Raw genomic sequence first — 13,577 nt, 5'->3', positions numbered from 1 at the left:
TTCATAACATTATTTCAACAATGCTGTCAGCATCATATCATGACATAAACAAATTCCATTTGAAACTCTGTAGATGGCTACTCATCACCCACTGGCCTAGAAAGATGACACCACATAACTAATCCTGAAAGGACTTCATTAGACCTATTAAGGCCCTATCAATCACGACAAATATTATTTGTTGAACAAAGTAATGTTTTAGGTCTCGGAGCTGGAAAAGTTACATTTTGTAAAAAACTAATTTTTTCAATAAATTCTACTTTTCAACTAAGACCTAACATTCAATAATTCCAAAAGCAGCAAACAGTCTAAGGTCTTACATATTTTAAAATTATATTTCCATGGGTACTTTACCAACTTAAATGTTGCATATTTTTTTATTCTAATTGTTGGGCATTCTTCTACATTTTATTGAAAGTAAAGCACCCCCGAGATGCTTTTATTATTGTGAAGTGTACAATATAAACGAGAGATCGAATGAAACTATTTCCAAGGTGCAAACCAAAACGACGTGGGAATAATGAACGGGCGACACTCACCTTGGCTTGCAGTTTGCTAAACAAGGGGCTGTCTTCCGAGGAGACGCTCCGCAGCCACTCTGACTCCTCCTCCTCGGGATCATCCCTCACCATTACCATCGCCGAGGACCCGCGTTTGCGGCGCACAGACACCGAGCCTAAAGACTTGTTGACGTCTAGGAGCGATGAATCCGGCGTGTCCTCTCCCTGAGTCGCGTCTGTGGCTGCTGCGTAAAATGTAAGGCGGGTGTCACTTCGCACTAGGCGTGCAATGATGCGCACGGTAAAAGAGAATCTTGCGCTCATGATGCAATGTATTCAATCGTGAGGGAGAAGAAATAAAATTACGCGTTGTGCAACTGATAAACATTTTATGTGAAAGTTAGAATAACAGAAAGAAATGTTAAAACTGAGAGCTTGAAAATTAGAAAGCAAAAAATGTTGACAAAAATAAGCGATGAATTAATTCAAAACATGATGGGTGCAGCTGGGGATGTGACTTACAGGTCAAGTCCAAATCGCCTGTCATGTTGCTGTTGCCCCGGAACTTTTTGGCGTGAGATCTCAGAAGACCGGGACACCATGTCTCCCTGCGCTTTGGTCTTGCCTGTACAACAATGACAAAGATCCCCCATGTAGCCTTTAACAGACTGTTGGGGCAGGTATTGATAGCGAGCACATATTGGGCCTGGCACACGAGGGGGAGGGTGGCCAACACTACAGACTACTAAACATCAGCACTCCTCCAATGCTGATATTTACACACCACCCCAGGTACTAATTTAAGGATGAGTCTACCTAGGGGAGGCCCAGTACCGGTTCAAATATTTGCCACTTATTGGTCTTGAGCGGGAATTCAACTCAATTGCTGGATTTGTGGCGCAGTACACAACACCACTACACTACCGTTCTCCACGCATACACGGGCAAAACCAGAAGTATCACTGTGACTATCTCTTCACGGTGCTATATGTATTCAAATTATTATCTACATTACATTGGGAAGGCATAACAGCACCCGTGGAAGCCACAGCCCAATTTGCCACACCCTGCAGCCAGCAAACGCGGAGCTTGGGCGGCACGGACGTTCAATTCTCGTGGAAACTCACAAACGCGGAGTCGTCGGCGGCGCCCGCAGCAGTAACACTGTAGTTGATGATCATGTGCTTGAGGCTGCGGATTCGCTCCTCGCTCTCTCTCTGCAGCTGATCACGCTCCGCAAGCTGCTGCGCCTGAGCCTGGTGCATCTGCGTTTTCTGCGGGAAAGTAACACGTTACCAAAACAACGGCGATTAACGTCGATGTACATGTAAAGCTCATGTGTCATCTTCTGCTGGGTGAAGGCTCCCGCACGCTGTACACGTCATTTCACCACACTTCACCATGCTGGTCAATGTGGGTTTATGAAGCTAGGAATAAAAGTTATATAAAGAATGTTGTTGCATTGCCCGATGCTGACCACCAGGTAACCATCATCCTGGAGTTGCCTGTGACAACTTGTTTGTGGATATTGGCTGTCAATACCACACCAATACTGTTATTTTAAAATCGGCTCCCGTAAATAAAATATTGCCGATTAACCTCTGAAATCCTATTTAACGGACCCCAAAAACAAGCATAGCCATTATGTATTACAAGCTTCTTTGCCCATCTTGTGTAAATTTAATGGCAGTGAATCTTGCACAAAACTATGTCATAAAACACCTCACTTCATGTCACTGTAGCACTGTATATAACTGATCTTCAATTTGTTCAAATTCACTGCTCTGATACTTTATTCGCTGGGGTTAAAATAAATTGGAAATCGATACAATATCTGTAAAATCACCGAGAAATGTCTATTTTACCATAATGTAGAAGCAGAAATTAGACTTACCTTTTGTCTCAAGTGCTGAATAAATAAATAAAGACACCAAATCCACTTTGTTGCTGCGTCGAATAATTGTTAGATTCACTTTTAATAGAGAAACGTCAAACTTAAAGCAAATTTGCGGGAAAAAAGATTTTCCGCTCTACCTTCTGCACGAGTGTAAAAATCCGCTCATGAATATTATGACGGGGGGGGGGGGGGGGTGCGGCATGTGGAATTACGTTGGCCCATAGTTGTAATGTGTTGCCCCCATGTAGTGCTTCTGGAATGAGAAGCCACTGTATCACGATTGCCCAGTGTCCCCTGTGCCAGACTTGTGCTGCCCCTTGTGCCAGCTGGGCTGTTGGCAGCTCAAGCAGTGCTTAAATGTTGTATGCTACTCTACCTTGCATTTCCCTCCCATAATCGTCAGTTTAGAAATCGCCATCGCTAGCCATACCATCATCAGAGGCCTTGCAAGTCAGGCCGGCTATAGCAGTCCATTGCTGCCAATGCTGCTCAGCACTGCACTACCAGTTGCATATTCAGAGCAGGTACCAATCTTGATTCCTCTTGGAACGGGCATAAACACGTATACCACTTTGTGAAGAATTCAACAGTGATTTTAATCAGAGAAGTGTAGCTCCCCGGCATAAGTGGAATGTTCACCTATCGCTCAGAGATTTAAATGAAGGAGACATGTCCTACCCTATGATCAATTTGGTGGAAAACCACTTAACTTCCTACAATTAATTTACATTTTAATCAGTACCTATTACCTACTACAGCATACCAAATAGCAAGTGCCACTGACAAAGAAAACGAAACAAGCTGAAAAGTGTGAAAAGAAACATAGAAAGATGCACGCTTGGAATTACACTGAGATTAGAGAAGATATGCTAATCAGATACATCATTTTGACAGTTAAATTGATTTCGGTAAGACAAATCCCTAAAACTAATGACAAAGTGGCAGCCAAAGAGAGAACACTCCCAAGAGTACATTCACCGCAGAGGAGACAAAGCAATGAGATGTGCTGGTGCAAAGAAGTATGATGCATGATTACATCACAAGACTGATCAATAGCGAGAGCTTGGAGAGGCCTCACATCCCAAAAGTGGAGAGATCATGGCTGACGAAGGGAACATTAAAATTCTCCTTGATGGTGTCTGGAAGCAAACAACACCATGCTCACCTGCATCAGTTCCTTCTTCAGATTCATGATCTCCCTCCTGCAGCATTTCAGCATGGCCTCATCATTAATCACCTCGTTCACATGGGCAGAATTCTTCATGTTCTTCGCCGTGCTGGCAAACTGTCACAACCACAAGTACATTCTCCGTTAAGTTCACACAAAAAGTAAGGGACAACATGGACAGTGGAGATGGACGAGCACAGATCAGATCAAATGCCTTCACATTGAAACGCCCAGGTTATGCTCTGAAACACCCAGGTTATTGAATCTTATCCTTTCAATGTGCAGGCAGTAAACCGAAAACGCCTGACATCTGGACAAGGCATTCGACCCAACACATGGGGTCCTTAAACATCCAAACTAAATTTAGGAGGCGATATGTGCAGCTTCACACCACGCCAATTTAATATTGGAAAAGGTTAAAAATAAAAACCTTTCTGCAACTCACTCCAAGCTGCATCAAGAAGAGTGTGGCTTATGGATAGGGGACGGGGAAGTGTGATAGTTGGAGTAGGCACGTTGTGCTTGATCTGTAGCGCATTCTGTAGCCCAGAGAAAATTTATGAATGTTATAACGTTGGACCGGTGGCCGGCAGTATACGATGAAGAGAAATCTCCCACTATAGCCGGTCCAGCTCTCTGGCCTGTCTGCTGTAAATATTATTTTGTTTAACCAGGTGAAAACTCGAGAGACAAGGATAGTTTCATTTGCAAGAGTCCAATATTTAAGTAGTCGGTAAGGGCCATTACCCAAAACGTCAGCCTACAAAACATTTTCCCGTTAACACAGGGTTATAATGACAAACACGGTGTGTTTTTATTTATAGATTGTAGTTGCCCACAACATTACAGGAACCATAACAAATGTTTATTTTATTTAACAAGTGTCTACCGTCTCTGTATCTCTGGGGAAGTTTTTGAACCAACCAAAGCATTGTCAGCATCAAGGCAAAGCATAAGAACAAATTCATTCCCGGGTCACCCAACCTTGCCTTGAAAGCCATCATAGCCAAGCTGGCTTAAAATAAATGCAATTATCACATTTTTCAGTTGCCACTTTTGTGCCTTAATCATTTGGGGTGTAATAACACATTCAATTGATTCATATCGATTATTCAGTTCGTAATACGTGCACGGAATCACGTTTGTAAAAGTCAACGTACATTTATTTGTATGTTGTACTTAAAGGGAGCAGTAGTGTACCTGAAGGCGCACTGCATCGAACCCAGCAACCAGAGTTCGATTCCCGCTCACTACCAATAACAGCAGTGAATAACTGTACTGGTCCTGGGGCTCCCCTAGATTGACTGTCTTAAATTAGTACCTGGTACAGCAAGTAAACTTCAGTACTGGGGAGACAAAGGTGACTTGGGCATAGTGCTAGCTACCCACTCCCTCATGTGCTGTGCGAGCCTTAATAGGTGCTTATTAACAGCACTCGCCCAAAAAGTGTTTTGTTAATGGGTTCACATGACCACTGCAGCTGTTAAGGCTGCTGCTACATGCACCATTGTAAATAGATTCTGGAATAAAATTGTTTCCCCAAATCTCAAATAATGTAATCATGGGGTAAATAATGAAGACATACAACTGCCCTCAGATTAAGTATTTACAATTGCTCTAATGCTCTGTCGCTGATGAGCAACCACGCCTTTTGACAGGCCACGCTTACAGAACTAGCAAGGCAGCTCTCATAAGAACTTCACATCAGGAAGTGCAAATTAGGAAAATGTAAGAGATTCCTTTGGAATATTTATTCCTTTAAACCAGTGAATCTCAATCTTGTGGTTTGGCGGCTGCTCACAGCTCCAAAAACACCACTAAGGCTACTTAGGACATAAACAACAGAGGAATCACATGTCCACACCTCTGGTCAAGGTGGTGTTATAACAAGGCACTGGTTTCATTTTATATATTAGTGGTTGGTTGTCGCAACATGGTGCTCATGTTCCACCCCCCAGGGGGCACGACCCATGGGTTGAAAACCACTGCTTTAAACCGTGAATCTCCACTGGCAAAACATTACATTTGAGCTCGGGTGGCCAATACAAAACCCCATATACAGGCTTCTCTACAAGAGCCAGAATCACCGAGCGACCCGGCCATACCCCAACACCTCCAATTTCCCTTACAGACTTCCTCTTAGCCCTGATTTGCGGCTGCTCCGTACCATTAGGGTGCTGAGCGTCTCCTCGAGGGCGGCTGGTGTGACCGTGCACAGGATGACCGTTTTGGCGTTCCCCCCCAATGAGTTCTGCAGGATTCTCGTAAGCTTGCTGTCACGGTAGTTTAGGTACACACTCCTGTCGAGGGAAGAGAGGCATAAGTCAGACTGGCATGCAAGGTGAGTGACGAGTCACTATAAGTAGAGCATGGATTAGAACAGATTCTTACTCGACGGGTAAAGATTCAATTTTCACAATTTATTAAATCTTTGTGTCAATGCTGGGCTTGGAAGCCACACCTACCCAGAGGGGTTTTCACTCAGCTTCTTAATGACTTGGCCCAGGATGAAGAGGCTTCTGTTGATGTTACATCCTTCTTTTAGCCTCAAGCCTATGAAAATTTAAAACGAGTTACACACAAATAGTGTAGTTACAACACAAACAGACATTGTTATAAACATTTTACTAACTGGTTTCATGATGCAATTATTTTTTTCCTATAACACAGCACCACCACGTGCAGTAATGTTACCTTCTGCCCCAGTCTGCCTGGTCCTCTCGCTGCCAGCCAAGTCCACCAAATTCTTGAAAAATTGAAGACAGACAAACATTATTGCATAAAGTAATTTCTCATCACTGAAAAATCAGAGTGCTTTTGAATCTATTTTAAAAGTCACTTAGAAAAATATACCAAACGTTTTTTTCATCTTTATTACTGGCTTAGAGTTCATTCCTGATTTTAAGGACAAATAATTAATTGCTCACACGTGAATAACAGAACATCTGGTGCACCGACATAATCCCAGACATCAGTTTGGCATAATCAATAAAGATCAACCGACACGACATAGCGCTTGAACACTGCCGCAATCTTTACCAAGTGAGACACAGGCGATGACGCCATCCATCGACTCCCTCTGTGACCTCTCCCGGCTCTCGATGATCTGCATACATCACGTCAGTGCAAGGGTATGTCAGTGACCAAACTGGTGCACACAGGGCATTTGTGATGTCCCGTTGGGTTAACGCTCTGGCTGGCCAGGCACAAACTACATTTGCATGTCCGAGTGCAGTTTTTACCATTCGGAAGATCGTATGGGACCGGCTACTGTGATCGTTCATCTTGGTCTCTCCATAGTGGCGGTTCTCTGGCAGAAGGAACACAGCAAGCGATCACGAGTGCTGAAAGAAAGATGCATTCCAAAAATAAAATGCCTCATGTGGCAGACATATACTATACCTAGGCTGTGCACAGAGACGATGTACGACACCAGTTTGTAATTCTTAAAGATCACAAATGCCTTTCAAAATAATTAAGTCAGGTGCTCCATCGTGAGTGTGCTCTCGTGATGTCACTGCATTGAATCTGTATTAAATTTATTGTGTTGTAAAGATGAACTCGACTGATATTTTTTTCGAATAAAGAGAAAAACTCTTGGGTCCCACAGCCCTTGCTACTCAGCCTCTAGTGATGTAACTGGAATGAATTTGTAGCAAAAAATACAGAAGCGACTTCACAGTGATATCAATGGAGTGCCATATCGACCGGCTTCACCATAAGTTTATGGGATTTTTATTTCATTAGTGAGGTTCCTACCTTGTGTTGGACAGCCTAAGATATACAGTAATCCCTTATTTGCGAGGGAAAAATTCCGGAGATACTCGTGAATAGCAAATTTCAGGAATAATATTGGCCTATGAATATTGTACACGTAATATCTACAGATGCTTCTAAAGCTTCGAGAAGTTCTCTCTCATGTCTTGATCTCATCTGTTTATGTAATCACTTTATCACATTACATTCTCTTTCATAACGTAATCTGACTTTTTTCTCTCTCTCGATGCAGTCGTGTAGAGTTCCAAATGCGATTCGCGGATAGCCAGAATTGCGCATAGCAGGCTCATGAATAACGAGGGAATACTGTACAGTATAATTATCTACAACATTGGAGCATTTTGTTAGATTGTTTTCCCCTCAATGACAATTAAGCCAAGATGTTTTCTATTGAGTTGAAATTGAAAAGACAACATTGGCACAAATAAGATATCATCCATACTCTTTGGTTCTTTCGGTAAAGTCACGTAGATAAAAAATAACCAAAGAGGATGGATCAAAGAGTATGGATCCCTGCCGTCACGAAAACTTCAAATCTAGAATATCATCCATAATACAGGTTTTTTGGGTTAAATCATGTAAATAGTTGTGTCGTTAAACCTGCCACCACCCGACAAAGCCAATTAGTCAGGTTAGTCACATAAACAAAACATGCCAATTCGTTACGAGTACAGCACACCGGTGTGTTGGAGAGCAAATCCACAACATTTACAATCGGATTACCACGTTTCACCAGTAATTACAACTGGCTTCATCAGCGATAGCCAGACTTGTAGAGAAATCCTGCCCGTTTCATTCCTTAAATAGAGGGGTAGATGGGATATCCCTTACTTTCGCCAATGCGCATAATCTCCAGAATGTCCTTTATGCTGGTGATCACCTCCTCACTCAGATCAGCAACGTACACCGTCCTCTGTGGCAGAGTGGAGCACACCTCGTCACACGCTGGCACCGGTACACATTATCAGACAAGAAAAACAGCGGCATGTCCACGAGCCATTCAAATAAAACGATGCATGTTCGAATTACGTTGGCGTCTTCGTGAATTTCCAGTGATTTCTTCTTTTTGTCTTTGGACAGCAGGTCACAGATGGTCTCGTTGTAGATTTCCATGTAAGAAACGCGCAGGAGAAACTCTCTGCCCGGCAGCTGTAAAATAAAGATGGCAACATGCAGAAGACCCAGGAAGATCAAACAAACAACTCATCCTGAATTGACCGTTTTTGTAAAACCTGCTTGAAATATTTGAATTATATTCAGCGGAACACAGATACAACAATTAAATGAATCACATCTTTATGAGGTTAAGCTTCAATATGGGATTTCATTTTTGCTATTGTACGATCTACACTGGCTGTATGGTTTCCATTAACCTGAAAAGTATTCATGCAATATACAATTCACAGCATGTCAATCCAGTGCTGGATGAGGGCTTCCCCACACTGTGTGTGGCCTGGGGGATGATTTGATCATTTTGGACCACTGGTCAGTGTGGGTTTGTGAAGGGGTAAGGGTGAGGACAAGTCCTGACATCACTTGCAAGATGTAACCTATGGCTAGGAATAGAATTATCAGACTGAGCGCAGGGAACCACTCCACCATATGCAACATGTAGCAATTTTTAAACACGCGATTTGATGTATTGTGAGTGTAATAATGCATTAAAACCGAAAAATCAAGAGTTAAATGCCACATGCTCATAGCTCTCTTAAGTTTAAATAAAACCCTTTGGTGCCGAAGAAGATAAATACAAAGTTATAAAACAGTTTGTGTACTCTGTACAATCCAAACGATGCTCATTCCTCAATGAAAAATGCAACATCATTCTCCACTGAATTGGCATTAAACAGTACACCAGTACGAATGGAATAAAAAAAACTTAATCGCAGTATACAATGGTGGCCAACTTACATTTTTAATGACGTCAAAAACCTCTTTCATGGCCAAGGGGATGATGCCTGGGTAGCTCTCAGACCCCATCATTGTGAAGGTTTTCCCCGATGACGTTTGTCCATAAGCGAAGATGGTACCTACATGAGGAACGAGTTTGTTAGAATTAAAGTGTGTCCAGCAACTTCTCACTCCACGAAAAAATGTGCAATCAGTCAACAGCATCAGACCAATGCTTCTTTTCCACAGGCACAACAACGCCGAGCATGCACAGGGCCCTCATGACATGGGGTAGTTTTCGACAATTTGCCGTGTTGAGCCATGATACACTCACATCACAAGACATGGCTCACAGTCAAGCAGGGTCCGGTATGGGTTAATGACATGTTCATTGCGTTTAAAGTCAGCCAAAACAATTAAGACACAGCATCACAATGTCATCTATATGCATCTCAGCGCGTGATGTCAAGGGCACGGCACGGTTTCTACATTGGGAAAACACTGGCGCTGGTTCAGCACAGCCCCATCGTGGTTCCGGTGGCACAGTAGAGAGGTGCATCGCACCTACAAAACAGGCACAGTTCATGTGTTGGCAGACACCACTTTTCTGCAAATTTGGCCATCTCTCAGATGCAATGGGCCTTACCATTGTAGCCTTTGACAGCGGCTTTAATGATGGGCCTCGCAATTTCATCGAACACATCATAAGTCTGTTCATCGAGGCCAAAGACACGGTCTGAAAAAAAAAATGGTGGTTATACAAATCCTACTAAGAGCATATAAATAGAACACGCATTTACTCAGCCCAGCGAGTTGACATTTTGGTCACAATACATTCATTAAAATTTATTATAGAAGCCAAATTGCTTAATTCCATGGGTCATAAATTACACAGGACAGAGTACAATCTGAATCCTGCAACTTTTGCAGGGCCTACTTAAATCCTCGATCCAGGCTTGCATAATACATTGCTGCAAGAACTACCAATTGTACTGTGCAAAAAAATGTCCGAAGGTTGTGGAAATCTAAACAAATACATGTCAATTCATCCAATGGCTTTTTTATCTTTGTAACAATAATATTTTACGATGGTGAATATATATTTTAATTTGCCACATTTGTAAACCCCATTGCTTGAATGCCCATGTGATGCGAGGTGGAGGTGCAGTGTGAACAAAGAGTTACCAAATATGAAAGATTTGTTGTTGTCAATCTGAGACATGGAGTGTTTGTCTGACTTCCAGTACGTGACACTGCTGCCACTGGTCTCCCTGAAGGACAGACATCACCAACACAAGCTCATGAGGCCATCACATTATTTATCTCCATCAAAAATGACTGTAAAAAAGAAATGTGAAAATTTAAATATACAAAATAAAATTAAACTAGATTCGAAGCTTTCGTGACTACAGGAATTACTCTTAGGTTATTTCAGTAGTCACGTAGAAAGAAAATAGATTTAATACGAATAGAATACGACGTTTCGATTGCAACAAGCAACCATCATCAGATACGAATGAATGAGAAAACAAATATAGAAAACTTAGAAATATAACGCAATACAACCCAGAGAGTCGGCTAACACACCAGTCAACATCCTACCTGGTTGACTGGTGTGTTATCCGACTCTCTGGGTTGTATTGCATATTTCTAGGTTTGCTATGTTTGTTTTCTCATTCATTCGTACCTGATAATGGTTGCTTGTGTTGCAATCGAAACGTCGTATTCTATTATTATTAAATTAATTTTCTTTCTACGTGACTTTACCGAAAGAACCAAAAAATAAAATTACTTAACGAACACTAAACGGTGACTAAAATTGTACACAATTAAAACATTCTCACAGTACATTTGTTTTAAATTACTTTTAGAACATTGCATTTTAATAAACGTTTCTGGGCTTTAAAATTGTAAAATATCCCATGTTTATTGTTAAAATATGACTAATACAAATGTTAAACGATTAAAGCCTTGCTAGAAATAATTCCATTTAATAGTTAAACAATAATCCCAAGGTTCTAACATTGAGCTTCAAAACATTTGCAATTTAGCTCATCCCTGTAAACACACGTAAAGTTCAAGTTAGGATACCTGCCAGTTTTATTTGCAGTTAATGCCCATTAAGCCAAAATGCCCCTTTTGAAACGGTGACCCGGCCAAAACAGCTGATAATGGCAGCAAGCACGTTACGTTCACACGTTACACAGGGAGGGAGGGCAGGAAAATTGTTGAAACATAGGTAGTAGATAACCTCGTTCTAGGTAGAATGGAAATTTAGTTCGCAATCCTAAACAACATTGATGACACGTGTGGAATATAAAACAAGCTTTGCTTTCATACATCATGCTCCCAAATTGCATTACAGTACTTGTTTAACCCATAAAGATCTGGAAATGGATAAAAGTAACATTTCATAGACTGTGTCTTTCAATAAAGTAACAGCATACCATTTTATTCGTAAATCATATACGGTACGTCAAACTAACAATAACCAACCCACGTCTTGATAACGAGTCTTCAGGCATGGGCGTGCTCCGTTTGACATTTCAAATCTGTGCTTACAAAATACCCCGAGCCATAATTGTTTTAATTCCCCCATCATGTACTTTATATCGGCGTTTCGCACGAAAATACATAGCAGTAGTTCGTGGGTGTTAAACCATTTTGATCGCATCAGTTGTTTTATTTTACGTGCGGATTGGAGGCTTGCTACCTTAAAACGGTGTAACATGCTTGGTTTTAAAAGACAAAATTGCTGAACCACAATAATAAATAATGTCACCATTGGAACCTCATTTGCCAGCAGCAAAATATGATAATTGTTTTTTTACCCTTTTATCTGGCAACAAAACTGACACCTTTTTTACAAGGAGTCATGTTTGCATTGACCACAAGGACAGTGCATAACATTATCAGAGTTGTGTTTTTTTTGTTGCATTCCGACCGCAGGTATTGTGGTCAATGCAAACATGACTCCTTGTAAAAAAAGGTGTCAGCTTTGTTGCCAGATAAAAGGGTAAAAAACCAATTAACAATAATAAATAAAGTGTGACAAGTTTCCAGAGTCGCGCCAGGTTATCGTCGTAAGAGATCGGGGAAATGAGAGACAATCCGATGGAATTGCCAATGTGAGAGGCGAACAAGTGGCAAGATGAGGGTTGCGACTGACCCATTTGTGTGGCCCTATGTACAAATTAGCTAAATAAGTCATGTACATAACATGCTCGCTACAAACACACACACATACACACTTTACATGTCTGTATATGTGGAACACGTCCAAGTACACTTCGGATTGTTAACATCTCAGGCGGTTGTTACGGAACGGCATCAACATTTTTTTTAGTTTTAATGGGAGGCGAGGGAGATAACATGAAACAGAACAAAACTTATGAACTACCATCGCCAACCCTCAATAACAAGGAACGCGACATGAACTCGCTCGTTACAGAATTACAATTAACAGGCGGAAACTCCACAGGCAGAGAGAGCGACTAACGCCGTCTTCACATTGCAAACACCGCACAAATTGACGCATGCAATTTACAAACCTTTGTATCAGGGGTCGTATGCGGACGCACACCTTGACATTATCCTCACCCATCTCTCAACTCGTACTTGTTTATGAATTAAAACAAATTTCTGCTTTAAAAGCGTCGAAAGTTATGAGGCAAATTTGTTTTAAACCTCCTCGCACCCGCATCGGCATCGACTCGGACGACCGTTGCGAGAGGGGGAGGAGCCAAGTTTAAACTGACGCAAGCGGCCCTGTGATTGGTCGAGAGGCTCGAGCGATTTGACCAATTGGGATGAGAGCTCAGTTTAAAAAAAAACAATCGACACTGGCAGTGAGACCAGGTCCCAAAGCATGTTGATGTCTGTGGTGTCTTTCGATTTAAAGCTTTCGTGACTGCAGGGATTCATCTTCTTGATTCTTTCGGTAAAGTCACGTAGAAGGGAAGTAATAAAATAATAAAAATAAAACATAATAAAATAAAATAATTCTCACGACGTTTCGGCTACAACGCAAGCAGCTTGCGTTGTAGCCGAAACGTCGTGAGAATTATTTTATTGTTTTATTTTTTTATTTTATTACTTCCCTTCTGTGGTGTCTGCCAATCATTTTCAAAGACAATGCCATTAGAGCACGTTTGTTTGCATTTTCACCACAAGTACGTGTGGTTATTGCAGACTTGTATACCTGTCAACAACCCCTTATTCTTATGACAGACCAATTCAGACCTTATATTCTTGGTTCTTTCGGTAAAGTCACGTGGAAGGGAAACAATACAATAATAAAACAAACAAAAATCTTATTATTTAACAATACAATAAAACATATATA

At 41.5% G+C, this 13,577-nt stretch overlaps 1 protein-coding gene across 1 annotated transcript in view; it reads right to left on the bottom strand.

Moving 5' to 3' along the window:
- LOC133341185 (centromere-associated protein E-like) overlaps window positions 1-12,948 on the bottom strand; it is a 38,362-nt gene extending 25,414 nt beyond the window's left edge. The window contains 16 exon segments of the mRNA XM_061549639.1: window positions 540-745; window positions 1,023-1,125; window positions 1,628-1,774; window positions 3,563-3,682; window positions 5,733-5,865; window positions 6,031-6,118; window positions 6,260-6,311; window positions 6,605-6,616; window positions 6,618-6,671; window positions 6,808-6,875; window positions 8,174-8,255; window positions 8,372-8,491; window positions 9,254-9,372; window positions 9,879-9,968; window positions 10,418-10,503; window positions 12,784-12,948. Coding sequence (XP_061405623.1) covers window positions 540-745; window positions 1,023-1,125; window positions 1,628-1,774; window positions 3,563-3,682; window positions 5,733-5,865; window positions 6,031-6,118; window positions 6,260-6,311; window positions 6,605-6,616; window positions 6,618-6,671; window positions 6,808-6,875; window positions 8,174-8,255; window positions 8,372-8,491; window positions 9,254-9,372; window positions 9,879-9,968; window positions 10,418-10,503; window positions 12,784-12,836 — 1,533 coding nt within the window. The 5' untranslated portion in view covers window positions 12,837-12,948.
- Window positions 12,949-13,577: the final 629 nt, after the last annotated feature.

Source organism: Lethenteron reissneri, chromosome 11, assembly GCF_015708825.2.
Source record: "Lethenteron reissneri isolate LAM-NWPU_2019-01 chromosome 11, ASM1570882v1, whole genome shotgun sequence".
Taxonomy (NCBI): Eukaryota; Metazoa; Chordata; class Hyperoartia; order Petromyzontiformes; family Petromyzontidae; genus Lethenteron; species Lethenteron reissneri.
Note: the sequence above shows the minus strand (reverse complement) of the source record. Positions and strands in the feature narration are given on the sequence as shown.